We start from the raw sequence: 20,790 nt of genomic DNA, 5'->3' as shown, positions 1-20,790 counted from the left end.
GAACGCTGGGTGGAAGGAAATTTGTGGCTCCTCTCAGATTCCAGAACTTTCTGCCACAGAAATGTGAGGAACATGTGTTTTTTTAGCCAATTTTTGAGCTTTGCAAAGGATTCTGGGTAACAGAACCTGGTCCGAGCCCCGCCAGTCACCCCTCCTTGGATTCCCCTAGGTCTCTAGTTTTCAGAAATGCACAGGTTTGGTAGGTTTCCCTAGGTGGCGGCTGAGCTAGAGGCCAAAATCTACAGGTAGGCACTTTGCTAAAAACAGGTCTGTTTTCTGTGATGTGTCCACGTTGCGCTTTGAGGCGTTTCCTGTCGCGGGCGCTAGGCCTACCCACACAAGTGAGGTATCATTTTTATCGGGAGACGTGGGGGAACGCTGGGTGGAAGGAAATTTGTGGCTCCTCTCAGATTCCAGAACTTTCTGCCACAGAAATGTGAGGAACATGTGTTTTTTTAGCCAAATTTTGAGGTTTGCAAAGGATTCTGGGTAACAGAACCTGGTCCGAGCCACACAAATCACCCCATCTTGGATTACCCTAGGTCTCTAGTTTTCAGAAATGCACAGGTTTGGTAGGTTTCCCTAGGTGGCGGCTGAGCTAGAGGCCAAAATCTACAGGTAGGCACTTTGCTAAAAACAGGTCTGTTTTCTGTGATGTGTCCACGTTGCGCTTTGGGGCGTTTCCTGTCGCGGGCGCTAGGCCTACCCACACAAGTGAGGTATCATTTTTATCGGGAGACTTGGGGGAACATAGAATAGCAAAACAAGTGTTATTGCCCTTTGTCTTTCTCTACATTTTTCCCTTCCAAATATAAGACAGTGTGTAAAAAAGACGTCTATTTGAGAAATGCCCTGTAATTCACATGCTAGTATGGGCACCCCGGAATTCAGAGATGTGCAAATAACCACTGCTTCTCAACACCTTATCTTGTGCCCATTTTGGAAATACAAAGGTTTTCTTGATAGCTATTTTTTACTCTTTATATTTCAGCAAATGAATTGCTGTATACCCGGCATAGAATGAAAACCCACTGCAGGGTGCAGGTCATTTATTGGCTCTGGGTACCTAGAGTTCTTGATGAACCTACAAGCCCTATATATCCCCGCAACCAGAAGAGTCCAGCAGACGTAACGGTATATTGCTTTCGAAAATCTGACATTGCAGGAAAAAGTTACAGAGTAAAACTTATAGAAAAATTGATGTTTTTTTCACCTCAATTTCAATATTTTTCTTTTTCAGTTGTTATTTTCTGTAGGAAACCCTTGTAGGATCTACACAAATTACCCCTTGCTGAATTCAGAATTTTGTCTACTTTTCAGAAATGTTGTGGTTTATGGGATCCAGCGTTGGTTTCATGCCCATTTCTGTCACTGACTGGAAGGAGGCTGAAAGCACAAAAAATCGTAAACATGGGGTATGTCCCAGTAAAATGCCAAAATTGGGTTGAAAAATTGGGTTTTCTGATTCAAGTCTGCCTGTTCCTGAAAGCTGGGAAGCTGGTGATTTTATCACCGCAAACCCTTTGTTGATGCCCTTTTCAGGGAAAAAACCACAAGCCTTCTTCTGCAGCCCATTTTTCCCATTTTTAAAAAAAAAACGAAATTTTCACTGTTTTTTGGCTAATTTCTTGGCCTCCTTCTGGGGAACCCACAAAGTCTGGGTACCTCCAGAATCCCTAGGATGTTGGAAAAAAAGGACGCAAATTTGGCGTGGGTAGCTTATGTGAACAAAAAGTTATGAGGGCCTAAGCGCGAACTGCTCCAAATAGCCAAAAAAAGGCTCGGCACAGGAGGGGGAAAAGGCCTGGCAGCGAAGGGGTTAAAACCAGCATGTTAAATCATTTGAAAAACATAGTTTTCGTTCATAGGTGCGTGATCTGGATGAAGCGTTACTCTCCATTGAGGTGTAAAAAAGACTGGCTTCGGTACGTGCCCCCAGTTGAGCAGCGGAGAGATTATTTTGATCATTATTATGTATATGGTTGCATGTATCCCAACCCAATATGTCCGCCAATGTGGTAGCGCGACTTCCTCATAAACATAAAAGAAGTACTACGCGGTGCTGCTTTCCCGTCTACTGTGGGACACCAATACAGCAGCACATGTGAGAGAACTCTTCCAGGATCCGGCGAGAGCTTGTCCCTGTCCTAGCCTTCGGAACTGTGTTACCTGTTGGAGCGATGATGGCTCTGGAGGTGGACGGCCAAAGTCCCCACTCGCCGCAATCAGAGGGTAAGTTGAGTTTGTCTATGCGTGGGTAGATGAGGCGAAGAGGGAGCCACCCCTGAAGGGACTGGTCGGCCCGTGTGCGTGGTACCGAAGTAGCCGTGCGGTCACTGGAAATGGGTACTGTGCGACGACTCGAGCACACTGAGCCCAGGTCTGCAGATATAGAGCACATGCTTTCGGAACATGCCCAGCTGCGCGCATCATGGTTACTGACGCTGAAGCATACCTGGAAGATGGACAGGATGATAAAATGCTCAAGTCCTTCAAACTGTTTGTAAAAACAGTTTTTTTTCATCCTACCCTACTGAATAGTGTATTTTTCCCAGTGTACCCCTGCATATGGGAATCTTTGTAGGGCTATTTCGATCTCTGTTTACAGTCTATTACTCTTTACCTCGTAGTCTAATGGCCAAAAGTGTGCTCTTTCGAAATGCGCACTAGGAGGTATTTTAAGCTGTGACGTATACAATTACAAATTCGCTGTAGTGCATCCGTACACGGAGGAAAATGTTACTTCCACATAGTTGTCAACGTTCGGGCTTAACGTGGGTCCCATGTCATAGGTCACGACTCTGACGCAGATAACACGTCATTGAATAAGTGAACTGTAACAACAGTAGTAGCCAGCCTTACCGGCGCTAACCGATCTCTTCCCAATCAAATAAATGATGAGCTTTGGCAATATAGTATGCTGGATAAAATATTCTAAGTGTATTAACACACAAAAAATGGATAGTTCTGGCGTAGTCTGCGTGGTGATTCTGATAAAGCATTCACTCCAGGATTCTGTATTTGATGGCATGGTTTGAATCCCTTTGAGTCCACTCAACCTTTCAACTTTCAGAGGTTGATTAAGGGAGTATTATTTAGTTGTGAAACAATAAACGCCTGTTATTCACTACCATTCACTGTCACGTTACCCCAAAAATATCAGCATGTGGTTATGGGCAATGGTTCCAACCGTGCTCAGTGTCAGTTAATTGTCTGTTAAGTGAGTTCTTCTTCTTCTTCTAATTGTCTGTTAAGTGAGTCCTTCTTTTTTTTCTTCTTCTTTTTTTTCTTCTTCTTCCTTTTTTTTTTTTTTGTGCGCGCAAAGCGCTCAGTCCCCTGTTGTAATTTCTCTTTGGGCTTCTAACCACGTCAGTCACTTTCATTGGTTCGTGGGCTTGCCCTTTAAAATCCGCTTGCTTCCTTTAGTGAAAGGCATGTGTACGTCATGTCTTTTCCAGTGTTTAGCCCTCCTCGGGCGCACCGACCAACTACTGAAAACATACGAGACTCTATGTTTTCCGTCTGGTTTTTGAACTACTTATTCTCTTTATTTCGCAGCGCGGTCTCACTGGGCAGTAGTTGAAGGCTTTGCATTACATCAATCCAGTTACATAGGTAACTGCACTTTTGCCGGTTACATGGATAATTACGCTTTTACTGATAGGTTTCAGTGCAAGGAAACTTTTATTTCCCTTTGTGTGTCTGCTTTGAGCTGCCGTCGGCTCGCTTATGTGAAACTTTTACTTTTCAGTTTATATTGCAAGAAAAGTCCGGTTAGTTATGTGAAACTGTTTTACTTTAAATTTTCAATTTATGTGGCAAGAAAAATCTGGTTAGGAGTTTACAATGCTAATAGCTCTAACTTGGGCAAACGCGAGACCCATTGCATTGCAAATGATTGTTTTGTGTTTGCACCCTACCCCCCCCCCCCCCCCTTTACAGACTGCTACTCCATATAGTGAAGTTTGCAGTGAATGTGTGTTGGCGCTGTTGCTGTGTCTCAGTGTTGTCACACTGCTCTGGGACACCAATAGGATGAATCCCTGGCACCAGAGTGGAATTCCAGAGGTTTTTCAAAAATATCGGCCATATACAAAAATCAGTGTACATTACATTTTGCTCTTTAATCAAATTTAGCTTTGTTTCTATAATCCACTGGTGCTGTTGCAGCCAATGTTAATTAGAATGCTGGCAAATATTAACTTCTGTGTCTGTCGGGTCTAGCGAAGTTGCTAGAATGAGCAGTTTATTATTCATATACTCCACTGGTTCTGTCGTTCGGTCATTTTTTAAAAATCCTGTATATATTGTGATGGTCTTGGCTTCCTCTGTAAGGAGCAGCTCTCCCGCTGCTTTTATAAATGCTGACATGTGAGTAATGGTATCCTCACCACGTGTTGACGTTGCCAAGGTACACTTTTCTTTAACTGACTTTTCCCTCTACAGGGAGCTTACTACCCTCCAGAGTGTTTATCTGTGACTACCTACAGATTTCAAAATCCATTGTTTGAGTAGTGGGTGCTCTGCTTTGTAGCTGATTTTCTGTTACTGCTTATTATTTTTGTATTGATTTCCTTCGCTTGTTTGGGGCTGGCCCAGTGATACGTGTTGAACATCGTGCCTGAGGCTGGATGGCATGTTAGTAACACAGATGGAGAAAAAAAATCATAAAGTGGAGTAAACCAGTCTTCTTGGAGCAACCTGAAAATTATCAGCTCCGTATCTGGGATTGTGTCCTTTGCAATGCAGTCTTTTTCAGTGTCCTTGTGACTTTTTGTTAAGCCTTTGAACCTTCAGCCGTTAACCTGTATTGTAATGTATTGCAAAATTGTCAATTATTTGTATGCTAAGAACTCCAATGTCGGGTGCTAAAGTGCTTCCCTATGTGGGTACCACGCTACACCACGTAGGGTGTGTGGTTGGAAATGCAATGTCATTACTTCGATCCTATGTGGGAAGTGTTTCCATGTTGTGTCTGATGACCACCGAGCTGCAGTTATCGTGTTATAGGATGCAGCACTTAGCAGTGTGATGAATAAAGAGGTGTGAGAGAACGGTGCACATTTTATGATTTTACAGTAAGCTAACAGCTTTTAACAGCTCTTTATGAACTTTCTTGTGATCCTGTTCCACTTAGCTGGTTAGTTCACTAGCTTGCCCATTTTGAGATATTTTGTTCAAAGTGTATGGTCCTGTGCAGGCTTTAGTTGGAGGGAGCAACGGTAGAAACATCTGCTGAGATGGAATTTTGTAATAACATCCCGTAACTGATTATGAGCTGTCAAAAAGTGGTCGCAGTTTGAACTTTGTGATTTAGTCCACCTGCAGTGGTTGACTAAATTACATTTGTCCATTTGCCAGCAGAATCTCTTCAGTTATTCCATGCCTGTTGTGTTGGTGATGGGTGTTGTAATGCTGTGAACTGGTACACTACTGGGTAATGGACAGTACCTACCGCAATTTTGTTTAATGTAAGACTGTCACGCAGTATAAGGGGAGTTATTATGCAGCCTGGATGCACTATAATCATCTACTCGACCTCTGAGTGTTATGGTATTAGCTTTAGTGTGAGTGGGCGCATGAGCCTGAGTTGCTCTGTGAGTGGGTGCATGAGTGTCTGAGCAACTATCTGAGTGCATCTGAGAGGGTGTGTCAGCAGATGTGTAAATGACTCGGTCACAGAGGAACCTCACCTGCCCTTTAATCCAATAAGAGTGCGTGGCTTTGCACACAATATCTACCCAAATGGAGTTCTTTCTGCATCCTTGGGTAAATGTCCAGTATGTGTTCTACACTACAGCTGTGTAATGGAGCGTAAGTAAATGTCACCAGTGACCTTGTATGCATTTTGACAACATGACGGGAAGACACACGCACTCTACTAAGGTGGACAGTTCGGGCCAAGCGGGCACAGCTTCCAGGTGATTTGCCATTGCATACTTGTACCAATTTAAAAGGAGAGCCATGGATTCTACGGGAGTAGAGGTGCATGGCCCCTAACCCCAGGCTGATTTTGGCTCCAGGGACCCCATCCCTCAGGGCCTGGCCTTCAGTCAGTAGGGTGGGGAGGTCTCCATGGGGCCCCTCTCTGGGCCGATTCCAGCCCCTGGGACCCTATCCTCCAGGGCCTGGCAATGTCTCCTGCGGGAGCCAGCATTGCTCTTGCACACAGCGAGCTGCTAAACATGTAGCTTCCTGTGTGCAAGAGCAATCGTTTCATCTCTTTCCCTGCCGGCGAAAGCGATGAAACCTCTTGCTTCCAGCAGGCAAGAGCACTTTGACAGAGCTCGCCCGCTGGAACCAGAGTGGTTGCTCTGACTTGGTGGGATATGTCAAAGGTCCACCAACTCAGGGCAAACAGCTGTGTTCTCCGGGTGGGCACCCCGGCCATAGCAGGAGCCGGCCCTGGGGGATGGCGGTTTCCAGGGCGTTAATGGCTCCAGCAGGAGGGCCATGCAGCTCCCCTTTATTATTCCTCTTTAGCCCCAGGGAGGTGATGGTCCCCGGTGGGCAGGGGTCTGCGATGGACCCCCCCCTATCTTATTTTACTTAAGCTTCAGGGAGGTGGTGTCCCCAGAGGTGGGAGGGGGAGTGCAGCCCCTCTGCATATGATAGAAACTTGGCCTTGGGGAGGTGGTGGTCCCTGGGGCTACAGGGGTTCCACAGCCCCACCCCCCAACACTAATCTAAATGTATCTTGCACCGGGGAGGTGGTGGTCCTAGGGGCACGGGGCTACATGGCCCTCGCATATTTTGCATCATGACCCCAGTGAAGCAGTGTTCCCTGGGGCTATTAATAACCATTAATCTCTCCAAAACTACTGAATGGATTTACACCAAATCAGTAAAAGCACAATCCGAGGAACAGGATCTAGCATCCTGCCTAATTTGGTGTAATTCCGTTCTGCTGTTTGGGCTGTAGGCGTGGCTAAATAAATACCCAATGGAAAAATGAATGTGGAAAATGCAGTTTAGGGCCCTCTTTTTTTTTTTTCTCTGCCCCTGCTTGACCGATCACCCCAAGACTTTCAAGACAGCAGCTGAACCGACTAAATTATACATTTTGAAATGTCCGTGAAGATTCGGCAAGCGGCGTCAAAGTTATTGGCAAAGCTAAATCGCTCTTCCTATGGAAACTAGGTCCTAACTATAACTACCTACTAGCAAGCGTCAGCAGGTTATCTATGTAAGTATTTACTATGCATTTTTGAGCTGCTTGTAGAAAGGGTTACTAGCTACTACCCTACTGTTACTAGATTGTCATTTGTGTGGTCAATGCTTATTTGAGATTTTATCTCCAGTCCTGTATTTTCTTAGCTTAAACAAGGAGTTTTCTCTATCTAGTACATTAGTTTATTAATTACTGCATTATTTATGTTGTCGGAGTAATACAATAGTGCTAGATGATTTGGGAAGGTGTTGGGGTGAGGGTGCTTGTACTACATACAACAAGTGTACTTGATGCCCCTGGAGCATGAATGCTTGTAAAAACACCAAATGAACAAAAGAACTAATACTTAGCAAAATGCAAGTCTACTTTTAAACTATACTTCATAATATAATATTATAGGACTGGTTCATGCTTTTTTTTCCCCCTTTCAAATAGTTTAATTAATGATTTTCTCATGTAAAATGTCACTTTGGCAATGCAAAAATGCCCTTTTTTTTTTTTTGTGTTCACTTCCACTTTTTTGCTGAATTGTATTGCTGATTTTTAGACTGTGCATACCTGGGGCACTAACTGTGCCCTGTGTACGTGATCTGACCACTAAAAATGAAGGAATTGGCTAATCCTTAATTGGCATACATAACTTGGATGTATGATGAAACCACGCAGTGCCGTTACCATGCAGTGCCTTTACCACGCAGGTCTTTGCCATGCATATGCCTTTACCACACATACGTTTACAGTGAAAATGTAAGTATATATGAGGCAGGTTCACTGAAAGTAAGGCAGGACTCCTAGCTCTCTCACTTGTTAGAAACCCGAGCCTATAGAAGTGGCCATATTTGAAGGTTACTGAATGTTTCCCAGTAACAATAAAATGTTATTTTGGAAGCAAAAAATCATCAATCTTGCTTTCAAGCTTCTGCAAATATTTACATTTAATCAGAGCATTCTAAGTCGCCTCATATTTTAAAACTTTGTAAACGTGTATACACTTTTTCAGTAGTGCAGTCCGAACTTAAAACATATATTTAGAATGCTGACCCTAATAATGAAAGCTTTGTATTAATGAACAACAAATGCAAGTTTGAATAGCATTAACATATAGACACAAATATTACCTCAACTGCAGACAATTTCCTTCCCTGCTTTGTAATGCGGACTGTAGTTTGGCAGCCAAAGGGTTTGTGCTGCTGGGGTTGGGCCTACCTGTCCCAAGGACAAAATAAACCTAAAAACAGGATGTCCTGGGCGTTGGGCTATAAGAATTCACACCCCTGTCAACCATTGCCTGCTATAGTTCAGTATCTTCCAGTCATTGGCTTGAGTATTTCATCCACTTCTTAATCCGCCCACAGGGGGTATTATAGTCTCACCATAATTCTGTTGGTTATGTGGGTTCTTTCTTCTGCCTACATTGAATTACATGGAACATCTGAAAGGTAAACTCAGCATCATACATTTTGTCACACTCAATTCTTTCTCATACTTGCATAGTACAGAGAAAGCAATCCTTTTCGGGAACAGCACGAAACAGCACTAGCTCCGTCTGTTGTGAGGCATTTTGTGGCTCAACATGAACGTAGAGAGGGCTTTAAGCCTGCCCATTGCTTACCATTGGTTGGCTTTCCTAGCCACCCTTATTTGTCTGCTTCTTATTGGTGTTCAACTTGTCAGTCTTGTGTTTGAATGTCACGTGGAGCGTTACCTCTCTACAGTCTCTTTGATTGGCTGGCAGCGCTACTTCCAGTACTTGCTTTTCCAGCACTAGTTTTTTCTTTAATATGAAGCACTCCATCTGTGTGCATGTGTTTTTTTTCAGCCGCCTCCCTGGTGTTCGTCTCTCCCTTGCACTCCGTTGTTGCTTGACTGCTTCTCCCCGTTTCCTTTTTGTTGTTTTCACCCCTGGCCTTATGTGTTTTCCCACAACTCCTGTGTTGCTTTCTCTCTTGCCCTCCTCCCTGTTGCATTTGCATCCCCTCCAGCTGTCCTTCTCTTTCTTTCATGTCCACCCCACTTGTGTTGCTTTGCCATTCCGCCCTACCCTTCTCTGTTGCTTCTGCTCTCTAGCAACCCCATGCTTTAAAACAAAACACCTTTGTGCGTTTTGTTTTATTTTTATTTACCCGTCCAACTGAGATCAGTAATGTGACTAAAGGAAAAAAATGCTCCTGTGTCGTTTTGCAGGTACGCTCTTGCGTGATTCACACACTTATAAAAATGGCGCAGGTGGCAGCATCAGAAGCTTTTTTTTTCTAATCATTAGTAATTAGATTTGCTAATTATTTTTAGCTACACTAAATAGCATCACCGACGAAGCAGAGCTTGGGTAAAAAATCATTAGCAAATCCAATAGGTCACGGAGTGGAGACCCATCGCTACCAATTCTTTCAATTATATCTACAATGGGTTTTGGCTCTACCCTGTGACGTAAACTCTCACCTCATCCTTTTAGCTATTTAGTTTGTTTTTTCTGAACTCTGGGGATTGCTTCCATTGAAATACATTCGGAAGTATCCTGTGACGTACCCTGGATCATCATACTGTTTACTTTCTATATGAAAGCCTTTTGTGCTACTTCTTCCTTAGCACTGGCAAAATCAGGCTAGCTTTGACGTGGCTAAAGAAAAGAGCTTTTGTGCTTGCGCCACATGCCTATAGCATTTGTAAGTCCCCGTTTGATTGCTTTGACACTTAAAAGGCATACATATTGTTAAGCCAATGCTTTTCTTTGTATTTGAGTACAATCCTGAACCCAGTGAGAGCAGCAGGAGGAAAAGTAAACTGCAAGTCCAGTCTTTAACCTCCAGATGGCAGCAGATGACTAAACATGCATTTCCTTGCACTAAGCACTGGAAAACGTAATAAATAGACTATACGAAAAGGCAGCCAAAGCTTTGTAATGAGTTCACTGCTTTTTACATTTAGTCAACACTGTGGTTACAGCGTGAAATACATTTTATGTATCTGCTCTGTGCACAGCATAATTCACAAGTGTCATCTTTATATAAGCGAGAAAGTGGTCAGAGTGAAGAGACGAGAAACGGGTACAACACGCAGCTATATACAGATAATTCTTAGCAGCCCGCACGTAAATCGCTTGTAGAACTAAGAAGAAGCAAGGACTGGCAAAGCCATTAGGTGTGGCTTTATGGTGCATGAATATGTGTGCATGTATAACCACATTAAAGCCAAAGCTGTTGTCTTTGCCAATGCTTGTTAAGTTTGATGTCTGTGGATCTAACACTATTCGTGGCAAAGCATTTTGAGAACTAGTAGCAATCTGCAGTTAGTAGTAGTAAAGCGGTGCTGTTCATGTACTACAAAATGCTATTCGCAAACCTACATGTGGAGACCTCTGCTGCCGTCTCTCTTATCTTTTCTCTGCGGAGATCTCAGTTTCAGTAGTGACTGGGAGAGACACGGGGGAGTGGCTGGAAATTGGGGGAAGACGTATTCCTAAATAGGAGGGTTTAGGGAAATTTAAAAAAGGGTTTAGTTAGGGGCATGCTAACACACACACACACACATATGTGTGTGTGTATGTATGTATGTGTATATATATATATATATATTGTATATATCTATAATCAGTACACTTTTAAATATTTAAAATTAATTAAGATGTATAATTTGCATTTAAAATGTGTTCAATATTTTTAGAGGAAAATAACCATTATTATTTTTCAAGATACTTTCCCGTATGGAGTTAACCACCACTGTGGTTGAGTTCTGCATGTGTTAAGCTATTAACTTTACACTCACAAATCCTGTTCTAGGAGGCTTCACTCCCTGATTTAAGGGGGCGGTGTCATGTGACAACATGTAAATCTACACTCGAAAATGGTTAATAGCAAACAAATTGGAGAGTTACACATAGGCATGATAGTAAATGTACACTAACTAACTATGCACATGTACATTTATTTACCTTTTGTGAATAGGCCCTATTGTATTCTGTACTTAACTCAGGGGGCTCTGAGTCAGTTTCTTCCAGCAGTCTGATTTTCTTGCCTTCAGCCATTGGAAGTGACATTTGGGAACAACCCTCAGTAATATTTTGGCTTCACTGGTTTTAGGTCTCGTCTAGGCAGCACATGTGCTGTCTCTTTGTAGACATGCTGTATCTCCAATGTGGGCTTCAAGCACCTCCCATCTATTCCCTTCGTTCCTGTTAGTGGCCTTCATAAATGCCTGCTTTTGTTTGGTGAATATGCTTAATTAGTCCTGCCCTTTGGTGTTTCAGACTCTCCCAGGAAACTGCCACTGTTACTTGTTGTCATCATCATTATTATTATTATTATTATTATTATTTTTATGTTCATTTTTGCGCACAATTTTTTTTTGTTTGCCTCAGCTCGTGTTTTTAGCTCCCGCTTCAAGGATGCCGTGCTTCATGTTTTGGGCGGCATTTGCATTTTCTAACCAGTAGCACATGTTTGCATATGTAAACAAACTTTGCCGTTTTTGTTTTATCAGCACGGCGCCTGCTTCATGTGTTCATTTTTTTTTCTTATGAAGAGGTAGGGTGTGCACGTTTGGAGTGGGCGTGCTGCTCACGTTTTTGTTTTCTTATCGATTTACTTTGGAAGCTGTGGTGCACAGCCCCTTTATTTGCTGCGCCCCTACCGGGCTTCCTTAGGACTTGTTCTGAACATCTGCAAACACTCGTCCCTCTCCTTGGTTTTTTATTTTATTTTTTCTTTTGTGTTCCTTGGTTTGTTTGCCATTTCCTCGCTGCTGGTTTCCTGGCAGTGCTGAGCCACGTTCCTGGTGCAGATCCCCTGTGCTGCTACAGCGGAGCCAGAGAGCAGCAGCCGCCATGTCCCGTCCAAGCACTCTCTTCGACTTTTTGTCCAAGTCCCCCGGCACTACCCAGTTGCAGCAGCTCCTCTCCCACTGAGACCTCTCTCCCCAGTCAGGACAAGCCTGGCTCTTGCACTCTGCGGGAAAGAGCCCACCAACGTGGCCACTAGCAAGGAAAGAGGCCAGGTGTATTTGGATAGCAAAGGTGATGCTGTAGGAAATGCAGCGCAACCTTCTACACCCAGGTAAGCGCGCCTTCCTGCAACACCATGCAGCCGTTCTCTGGGCATTCCTGCTGCGGCTGTATCCTCGTAAAAGGATATTGTTTCTGTTAAACAACCTCTTGTTTGATTTGTTAATATGCATGTCTCTCCATTATGGACCGGCAAATGTAGCAATATGGTGTTGGTTTTCTATTGGACAGTAGTAAATCAAGTCCCTTTCCTGTAATAAAATTGGTTCATTACAAACCATTGTGTGCATTCCCTTAAACTAACTTGTAACTGTAATACTTTCTGTTGTCTTCTGGTCGACTTTGAATTTCTGTGTTTGCAGCTTGCATTTATCTGTGTTGCTTTGTATGTACACGTGTGGAGCATCAGATATGGTCCTCACTACAAGAGTAGGGGGACTGTTGTGAATTTAGTCTGCTGTTGCAGCCAGTAGGGGGAGTAGTGTGTAGATGAGCAATGCTGTTGAGAGAGCACCCTCCTTCTTTTAAGAAGCCTAGGCTTTGTTAAAGAAACACGTTCTTCTATCCCTGTTCTCCACACGCTGCATATAACAAAATATAAATACAGTCTTTAGTGTATTGCAAGACTTCAGGAGCCCACTCACCTTTCTTATTTTCTGCACGCACTCACTTGTTTAACCATCTGCCTCCACGCTGTTTTGTAGTTCTACCCAGTCCCTCTTGCTGCTCTTCACTTACGTGGTGACTGCCCCTTCCTTCTCCTCAATCGCTCCCCCGTCCTAAAGCAGTGCACTGCCGACTTGCCTTCTGTGTTGCTTTCTCCCTGTCTGGCTTTTTCTTTGTTTAACTCCCTTCCCAAAGCCCCCACTCTCCAAGATCTTTTGTTGCTCTCCTTCGCCTTCACCGCCTTCTGTGGCTGCTGCTCGCTCCGGCATTAACTATTCTTAACAACCCCCTACGCTCCCCTGTCTCTCCCCCATGAGTGCCCCGCCCCTCACCATCACGTTGATTAAAGGATAAAAATGTCCTGGATCTCTGGATCCCGAAAAAAGTTGACGGCCCCAATGCTCACCCTGCACTGTATTATTATTATTTTTTTATAACATTTTCAGTGTTCTAATAAAGGTAGTACACAGTTCTGTCGCTGCTGTGTAACCAGCACTTAGATAAAAGCAGCTCACCTTGGAAGACATGCGTTATGCGGTGTACTCTACACATATAGTGCTTAGAAATTAATTTATATGATCTGTTCTCGTTAAGCATTGATTAATGGTTATGGTAGTTCCTCTTTTCCCTTGTTCTGTGCCATAAGTGGTGACCAGAAAAAAGGACATCACTTTTGCCAGAAGCCGGTGAGCCCCGTCTCCTGCATCTTCGTGTCTATATCATAATATAATGCTAATCTCATGGCTTCACTACACACTGGACATGCTCTAACATATATCTTTCTCCCATGCCTTGCCAAATAGCAGCCCAGAGACATGGGTTGTCAGCTCTATAATCTAGTTATCATCCTCTGAAACATAAAAGGCGAAATAAAACAGTTGAAAAGTGAGTGCAGCCGTCCATGCTACATCCAGTATAGGTTGCCAGTGTCACTTTCTCGGAGGCATCATGCAGCAGAGGCACTCCAGTATACTGCAGGCTAGAGAGGTGCTCATGTTGCCCACATAAGCGTTAGTGTGCTGCATGCCTAAACACTTACAAGGTCCCAAAGGCGAGGCCTGTTGCCTATGCCAATGCGTGTTCTTTTGGCTGTGTCAATCTGCCTCTGTTGGAATGCATGAATGACTATTTTACAAATTACACGCGGCACTGCAGGACAAGAGAGAGAGCCCTGACTAAAGTTTTAGAAAAAACTAATGCTACGGAAAAGAAGGCTTTTGTCTTTTCTCATTCCTAAGTACATTAACATGTACTGGCACAACCAACAGAAGTCAGTGCAAAAGTCAAACCTATATGATTTGCCAGTGGTTGCATTAAACTATTGGAATGAACATAACCTGGCTTCATGTAGTCTCTTCTTTCTCTCCAGATTCTAAAGATGGTTCGGATCTTGCAGAAGAGTTTTCTTCAGATGTGGAATCTGCGGATGTTGGAAATACTGCCAGTGATGAAGAGAGCCATCATGAAGCAGGGGAACAAGAATGCCCGGGTTCAGGCTGGGCTGATGCGATGGCAAAAATTCTTAATAAGAAGACCCCTACCACCCAACCCATCATATTGCTTAAGAATAAAAAACTGCAGCAGGAGAAGGAGAAAGACCGATTAGAAAAGTTGGAGAAAAGGAAGCAGGTGTGTGAATATTGGATGCATTATTTTATTTTAAGCAGTGTTCTTAATGGTTCAAAAGGAGAGTTCATGTTGCCCCATATAAAACTATGCAGGAGCGGAATGGTTAATCTATTATATACTTTTGATCTAGTTCTTGCACATCAAATAGAAACGTGTTGCGAGTCTATTAGTTGAACTGGCCATTCACAGAAGTAGATAAAAATATAACCTGTTATCGTATGAATTATGCCGACCATTAATGTGTAATGGTCATGTTTTTGTCAATTAAAACGTACTTGTTGTGAGATTACTTCCACGAAGAAGGCAGGAATGCTTAAAAAACGAACAGCTCATCAAAATTAGCTTTTTTTTTTTTAGGTGTTTCCATTTAAGTATGTTTTTTGCATGGTTCCTTTTCATATGAAAGATGGAGGTATTGTCTCTTAATGAAAGGCTACTGAGCAACCAAAAGGGAGGGGACTACCTCTGGCATGTGCCGGCTGGGTTCACCCACAGTGGCGTAAAGAGGTGGGATAAATTAGGAGTGGGGTACTGTTACCTGTCGGCCAGGTGAAGAAGCTGTAGGTGATGTAGCTTGGTTTCATGGTTCTCCGCTCCACTATCTACTTCTGACCTCTCGCTTCCCAAGACAGGGCTCAGTGGAACCTGCATCTGTGGAAGTACAGACTGGCAGCAGTTTGGACTCTAGCATTGCTCCTGCTCACTGTCAGACCACTGCTCGTAAACACATTGATTGCATTCTTGGAAACATCATCTAGCCACTATTTACTATGAAAAGGGCTTTTTATTTAGGGTTTTACCATTTGGAACCATTACAGCAGAGCCTATTTGAGAGCATAATTTAGCAATCTATGGCTTCATTGTCCTGGAATAACTTCAGGACATGTGTATGGTGCACATTAAAAATGTAATTACCTCTCGATGCAGGGAACATGTTTCTATATTATGTAATTGTAAGTTAGCCATGGTTATTTAATCAGAAATCAAAGCCATTACCCACTAGAGGACTCGTTTTTAAAGCTTTAATTATGTACAGAATTGGGAGCAAGTATATAAGCTCACTAGCAACCACAGCGTGTTTAACAGACACTGGCCTGTGTGCCTTCACTTGGCCAAACTGTTGGTGCTATCCAGAAAAAAGGGAATTGATGATGGGGAGAGTTCAGTGTTTAAAGGTGAAATGAGAAATAACGGGATGAAGTTAGGCCGTTTCATTGAAAAAAGCAATAAACTACGTAAAGACGGCTGAAGGAAATGAAGCAAGGGATTTTAGAATGAGGTAAGCATGAAAAAAGGGACCAACCAAAAGAATCTTAGAGGAAGGCTGAATCGAAGGGCAAAATTACAGAAAGAATTGGAGTAGGAAAGTATAACAAGGGTGGAGAAAGGAAAGAGGGACTAAAGTGATGAGGGAAGGAAAGGAATGGCTGAAGGGAGGAAGGAAAATGTGGGGGTGAGGGGGCGTGGGGGGGGGGGGGGGAAGAAGACCTTCTCTGGAGAACCTGCTTGACAACCAGGAAAACCGGAAGACAGATTTTTTACAATATTATTTAAAGACCTTTTGGAGCACATCTTCCATGACTATTAATACTTGATTGCTTGTCTCCGTCACATGTGTTTTTTTTTGCCAATATACTAGCTGTGGAAACAAATGTATGCACAGGCGTCTATATGCTTGTAGTGCCCAATTTATCGCTTTTTAGAAGATTTTTACCTATCGATCTGCGTTCCCTTCACTTTTGGCCTTGCAGCCTCACTCTAAAGTTGTTCTAAGTAAAATGCATTGTTGCCACCGCATGGAGTGTGAAGCTGCTTTTCCTCACTTAGCTTATAGGGCGCTTTGTCAATGTTTGGAACCACCTACGCTCTGGTCACATCTTCCAGCTGAGCAAGATGCCATCTTAGAGAGCACTGAAGGTCTCAGGTGATGGGATCCATTTCAGTACTTTGCAAGTCGCCCCTAATGTTTCTCATTATTGAAGATCATGGATTGATGTGGCACCAATGCCCCTACTGAAATCAGATGTCATATGTTGTTTTATTTGAATGTATGTATCTGACTTTGTTCACAGGAGTTTTCCTAACTCAAGTTATCTGACAATGCCTTGTTGAGCAGTGTGGTGGGATTGGAGGGGTGGTGGGTACAGAAAAGGATGATGAGTGGGATTGATTGAGGAAAAGAAGGGTAGTCATGCAGGGAGGCCTGTGTAACTCTTACGAACTACTGCACGTATTGAACAACTTTTCTGCTTCTTTTTGTTTGAGACTCCTGTGTGTTATAAACCATAGGTTATACTTCTACGGGTTGCATACTGTAGGTTAACCCTTTGTTTGGTTAGTATGAAAGGAAAGCTATCCTCCTTTTCTTACTTTGAAATACGAGATGATTTCTAAAATAAATTCATTATCAACTTGAAACATTGTACCATAGGTAGGCTCCTATTGTTTTTCTGACTCTTGCAATATTGCCTCCAGTAATTGCCACAGAGAGGTCATGTGAATCCCTCCTACATCTGATTTTAGATATTCCAATACCTGAAACATTGACTTCAAAGCCTCATACACCCCCTCCCTTTCTATCTTGTACCTCCAGTCTACATCAAAGTCTGTGTAGCAGACCTTCAACTGTGTAGGTAGGAGAAATGGCAGAGATTGTCTGCCACCATCAGTAACTCTTACATCCCCACTGCCAGGAGTTGTATCTTAAAAAATGACTCCCTTGGGACATTTATCCTGCAATGCACACTGCCTTTTCATGGTTATCTACTGCTCTTTTTCTCCCACAATAAAGGCTGATCTTCTCAAGGGATTACTATGTTGGCACCCTGGGACCACCTCATGGCAAATTAAAAAGCGTGCTGGCAAAATCTAAATAATTACCACTCATCATTTGTACGTTGTGACTGAAGAGCAAGATGTGCTATGCTAAACAGTTACAAAGCAGAGAGCAACTGTAATGCAAAGTGTTTATTTGCAGTTGCTTTGGGAGCAAAGAGTATTCCGCTGCACAGAAACTAAAAATCATTTTGAGCCAGTCTCTAGGTCTGCTTGTCTCCTGGGAATATCTGGCCCTAGAAATATCTTTTGCAATGTCCATAGCGTATTAGCATCCGTATGTTCTGCCGGGTTCATTTTTTAGGTCTGATGTAAGTCAAGACGTTTAGATTTTACTAAATTTATGTATGTAATATACTTACATGAGTATTTAGGCAGACTTCTTCACCTGTTGGCCTGTTATCGTGTCATTCAACATAAGCAATGACTCTTAAACAGAAACAAAGCATACATATATATTGGAAATGAAAAACAACCTCTCCCACCTCCCCCAACACCCTATATGGCACCCACCAGCACTTGAGCAGTCCCATCTATTAGTACTTTTCCTTTATCCCTCTAATCAGTTTCTCTCTGTATCCATACCGGGAGTGCTAGGCGGTCATGTATCTCTCTTGTTCTCCTTAGGGTCCATGGTTGCACCTTAACTATATCTCTAGAGAATAATATGTGATCCAATCTCCTGTATCTTTTGGAATTTCTGTGGGCATCCTCCATTTGTGTATGTAGTTTTTTCCCCCATCATAAATCCATCCATGACCTTTCTCCAGGCGCTCGGAGTCGGCCGGCTCCGAGCTCCCCATAGTCGGGCTATGTCTCTTTTAGCTACCATCAATCCAAGTCTGCATAGCAGAAGCTTCCTCCAGGGTAGATCTACATCATTGGGTATACCTAGCAGTATGTATTTGAGATCTGGGTGGATCTGCTCAGTCAGCACCCCTAAAAGCTCTCCCAACACCTCTTTCCAGCACTCCCACATAACGTGAAAGAAGGAACCAATCTTACTACAACCTCTGGCACAATTTGGGTGTCTGACCCTCCCCATTGAATATAGTCTGTGTGGGTCATAGTACACTCTGTGTAGAATTTTAAATTGTATCTGTGAAGTCTAGACCTAATTGCCACTTCCCTCGGAAATATCAATGCAGCCTCCCAATCTATGTCTTCCATAGGTCCTAGGTCTTTCTCCCATTTAGTACGTAGGGTTACCAGCGTATTTGGCATATTATTATTGATGGTCTTATATACTGCTGATGTCGCTTTCTCCATTATTTTATTTGTTAGCAAGTGGCCCTCCAGGGGGAGTGGTCCAAGATTTCCCGCCCCAAGAGACCCTCCATCCTCCATGCATGTCTCAGCCGTATATATTGAAAATATTATGTTCTGCTCAGGGCATATTCCAGTTGAAGAGACTCAAAGGGCATAAGGTCTCCATTCAGTATCAGATCCCCAATTTTGGAAATTCCAATCATGTCCCAACCCTTGAAGCCTATACCATCCTATCTTCGTATTGGCTCTTTTCCAGGCCAACAGGGTCACCCTCGTGGCTGGAGTGAGGTGTCCAACCCCAGTACCCTCGTATAAAAATTGTCTACTGGACCTTCCCTCCCATTGTAGCTGCTCCAGTCAGAAGGTGGGGTGTTGATCTGTGGCATATAACCAGTCAATAACATTAATTAGATGAGCCACCCAATAGTATGCCTCAATATCCGGTAGGGACAATCCACCTGCATATTGGCTTCGTTGCAGCGTTGTGAGGGCTATTCGTGGGTGTTTCCCTTCCCATAGGAAAATTCGAATATCTCTGTCTATGGCTCTAAATTGGCCGGGAGGAATTTGGTAATATGTATTTAGTAAAGCGTATAAGAACTTTGGTAAGGAAATCATTTTAACCATTGCCACCCGGCCCATCAATGTCAGGGGCAATGTTTTCCATCTATTAAAGTCATTACTACATTCCCTTACTATCCTCCCGAGGTTACGCCCATGGCATCTGTCAACTTCATGGGTGACGTAAATGCCTAAGTATTGGGATCCCTCCCCTGTGCAATGCAGCTGCATCGGCAGCGGTGGCAAAGATACTCCCTGTTGTGGTGTGTATAAGATCGATTTCTGCCAATTAATGCAGTATCCCGAGTGCCTTCCATACTCCTCTATCAAGAGAAACAATCTCGGGAGTGTCGCCTCGGGACGGGCGATGTAGAGGAGGACGTCATCTGCGTACAGGGAGATGCGCTCCTCCTCCCGGTTTCAGTCTAAAGCCATATATGCCTGCGGAGTTTCTGATCTTGCACGCTAGAGATTCTAGAGTGAGGGCGAACAGCAGAGGGGGACAAATGGCACCCCTGCCTCGTGCCCCTCTCAATGGGGAACTCTGAGGAGATGACTCCGTTCACCCTGACCGCTGCCGTAGGCCATGTGTAAAGCAATTGTACCCACTCAATATATTTTGGACCAAAACCCAAATCGCTTTACGGTCGCCACTAGAAATGGCCAGTGCACTGCATCAAAGGCCTTCTCCGCATCTAGGGCAAGAAATAAGTGAGGCTCTGGGCAATTCATCACTGTGGCCAACCATATGTGCGCTCTTCTAAAGTTGTGTCTTGTGGACCTTCCAGGCATGAAGCCGGTCTGATCCATGTGAACTAATGAAGAAATGACTCCAAGCATCCGGGATGCCAGCACACTGGCCAAAGCTTTGACCTCCACATTTAACAGGGATATCAACCTGTATGAGGCGCATCTGTCTTTGGGTCTTCCCTCTTTGTGTATTACTGCAATCTCAGCCCTCTGTAACTCTGGGGGGGAACACCCCCTGCTCACGATCCTCTAGATACATATTTAATAAGTGGGGAGCTAGTGTCTCTCTGAAGTTTTTAAAAATCTCGTCCGGGAAGCCATTCGGGCCTGGGGCTTTGCCCAGTCTGAGCTGTGCCAGGGCTGCAGAGATCTCCTCCACTGTAAGCTCTCCCTCAAGATCCTCCCGGTCCTCCAAATCCAGTACAGGCATATCTATCCCGTGCAGATATCCAGTAATAGAATCTACACCTTCTAGTGGTCTCGCCTTATAAAATTCCTTATAGAAGCGTGCAAATGTCTCTGGAATGTCGTTATCTTCAGTGACTCTAACCCCATCTTGGGTCTCTATTTCTTGAACCCATCTAGCTTCTCTTTCTTTCTTTCCAAGCCAGGCAAGAAGTTTCCCAGCTTTGTCTCCAGTCTCATATAGTCTATACTGGGTCGCCCTGAGGCGGGTCTTCGTCTCTTTTTCAGCTATCTCTTTGTATTCGGCTTTCGTGAGCTCGAGTTGTCGAAGTAATGAGGATGTGGGCATCAGTATCGCTTCCCCTTCTATCTCCAGGAGCTTAACCTCCTATGTCACCCAATTGTTTATTATCTCTACGTCTTTTTTGAGCCACTAATTTTTGCGCGCTGTCTCTAAGCACTGTCTTATAGGCTTCCCATAGAATCACTGCAGATCTCACTGACCCTA

General features: G+C 43.6%; 1 protein-coding gene across 1 annotated transcript in view; it reads left to right on the top strand.

Moving 5' to 3' along the window:
* The first annotated feature begins 2,036 nt into the window (after positions 1 to 2,036).
* Positions 2,037 to 20,790, top strand: part of RRP15 (ribosomal RNA processing 15 homolog) — a 120,139-nt gene continuing 101,385 nt past the window's right edge. Inside the window, exons 1-2 of the mRNA XM_069233881.1 lie at positions 2,037 to 2,232; positions 14,203 to 14,462. Of these exons, the coding sequence (XP_069089982.1) occupies positions 2,181 to 2,232; positions 14,203 to 14,462 (312 nt within the window). The 5' untranslated portion in view covers positions 2,037 to 2,180. The remainder of the gene's footprint in view (positions 2,233 to 14,202; positions 14,463 to 20,790) is intronic.

The sequence above is a fragment of the Pleurodeles waltl genome, chromosome 5 (assembly GCF_031143425.1).
Source record: "Pleurodeles waltl isolate 20211129_DDA chromosome 5, aPleWal1.hap1.20221129, whole genome shotgun sequence".
NCBI lineage: Eukaryota > Metazoa > Chordata > Amphibia > Caudata > Salamandridae > Pleurodeles > Pleurodeles waltl.
The sequence above is the reverse complement of the archived record's forward strand: the minus strand, read 5'-3'. Positions and strand labels throughout refer to the sequence as shown.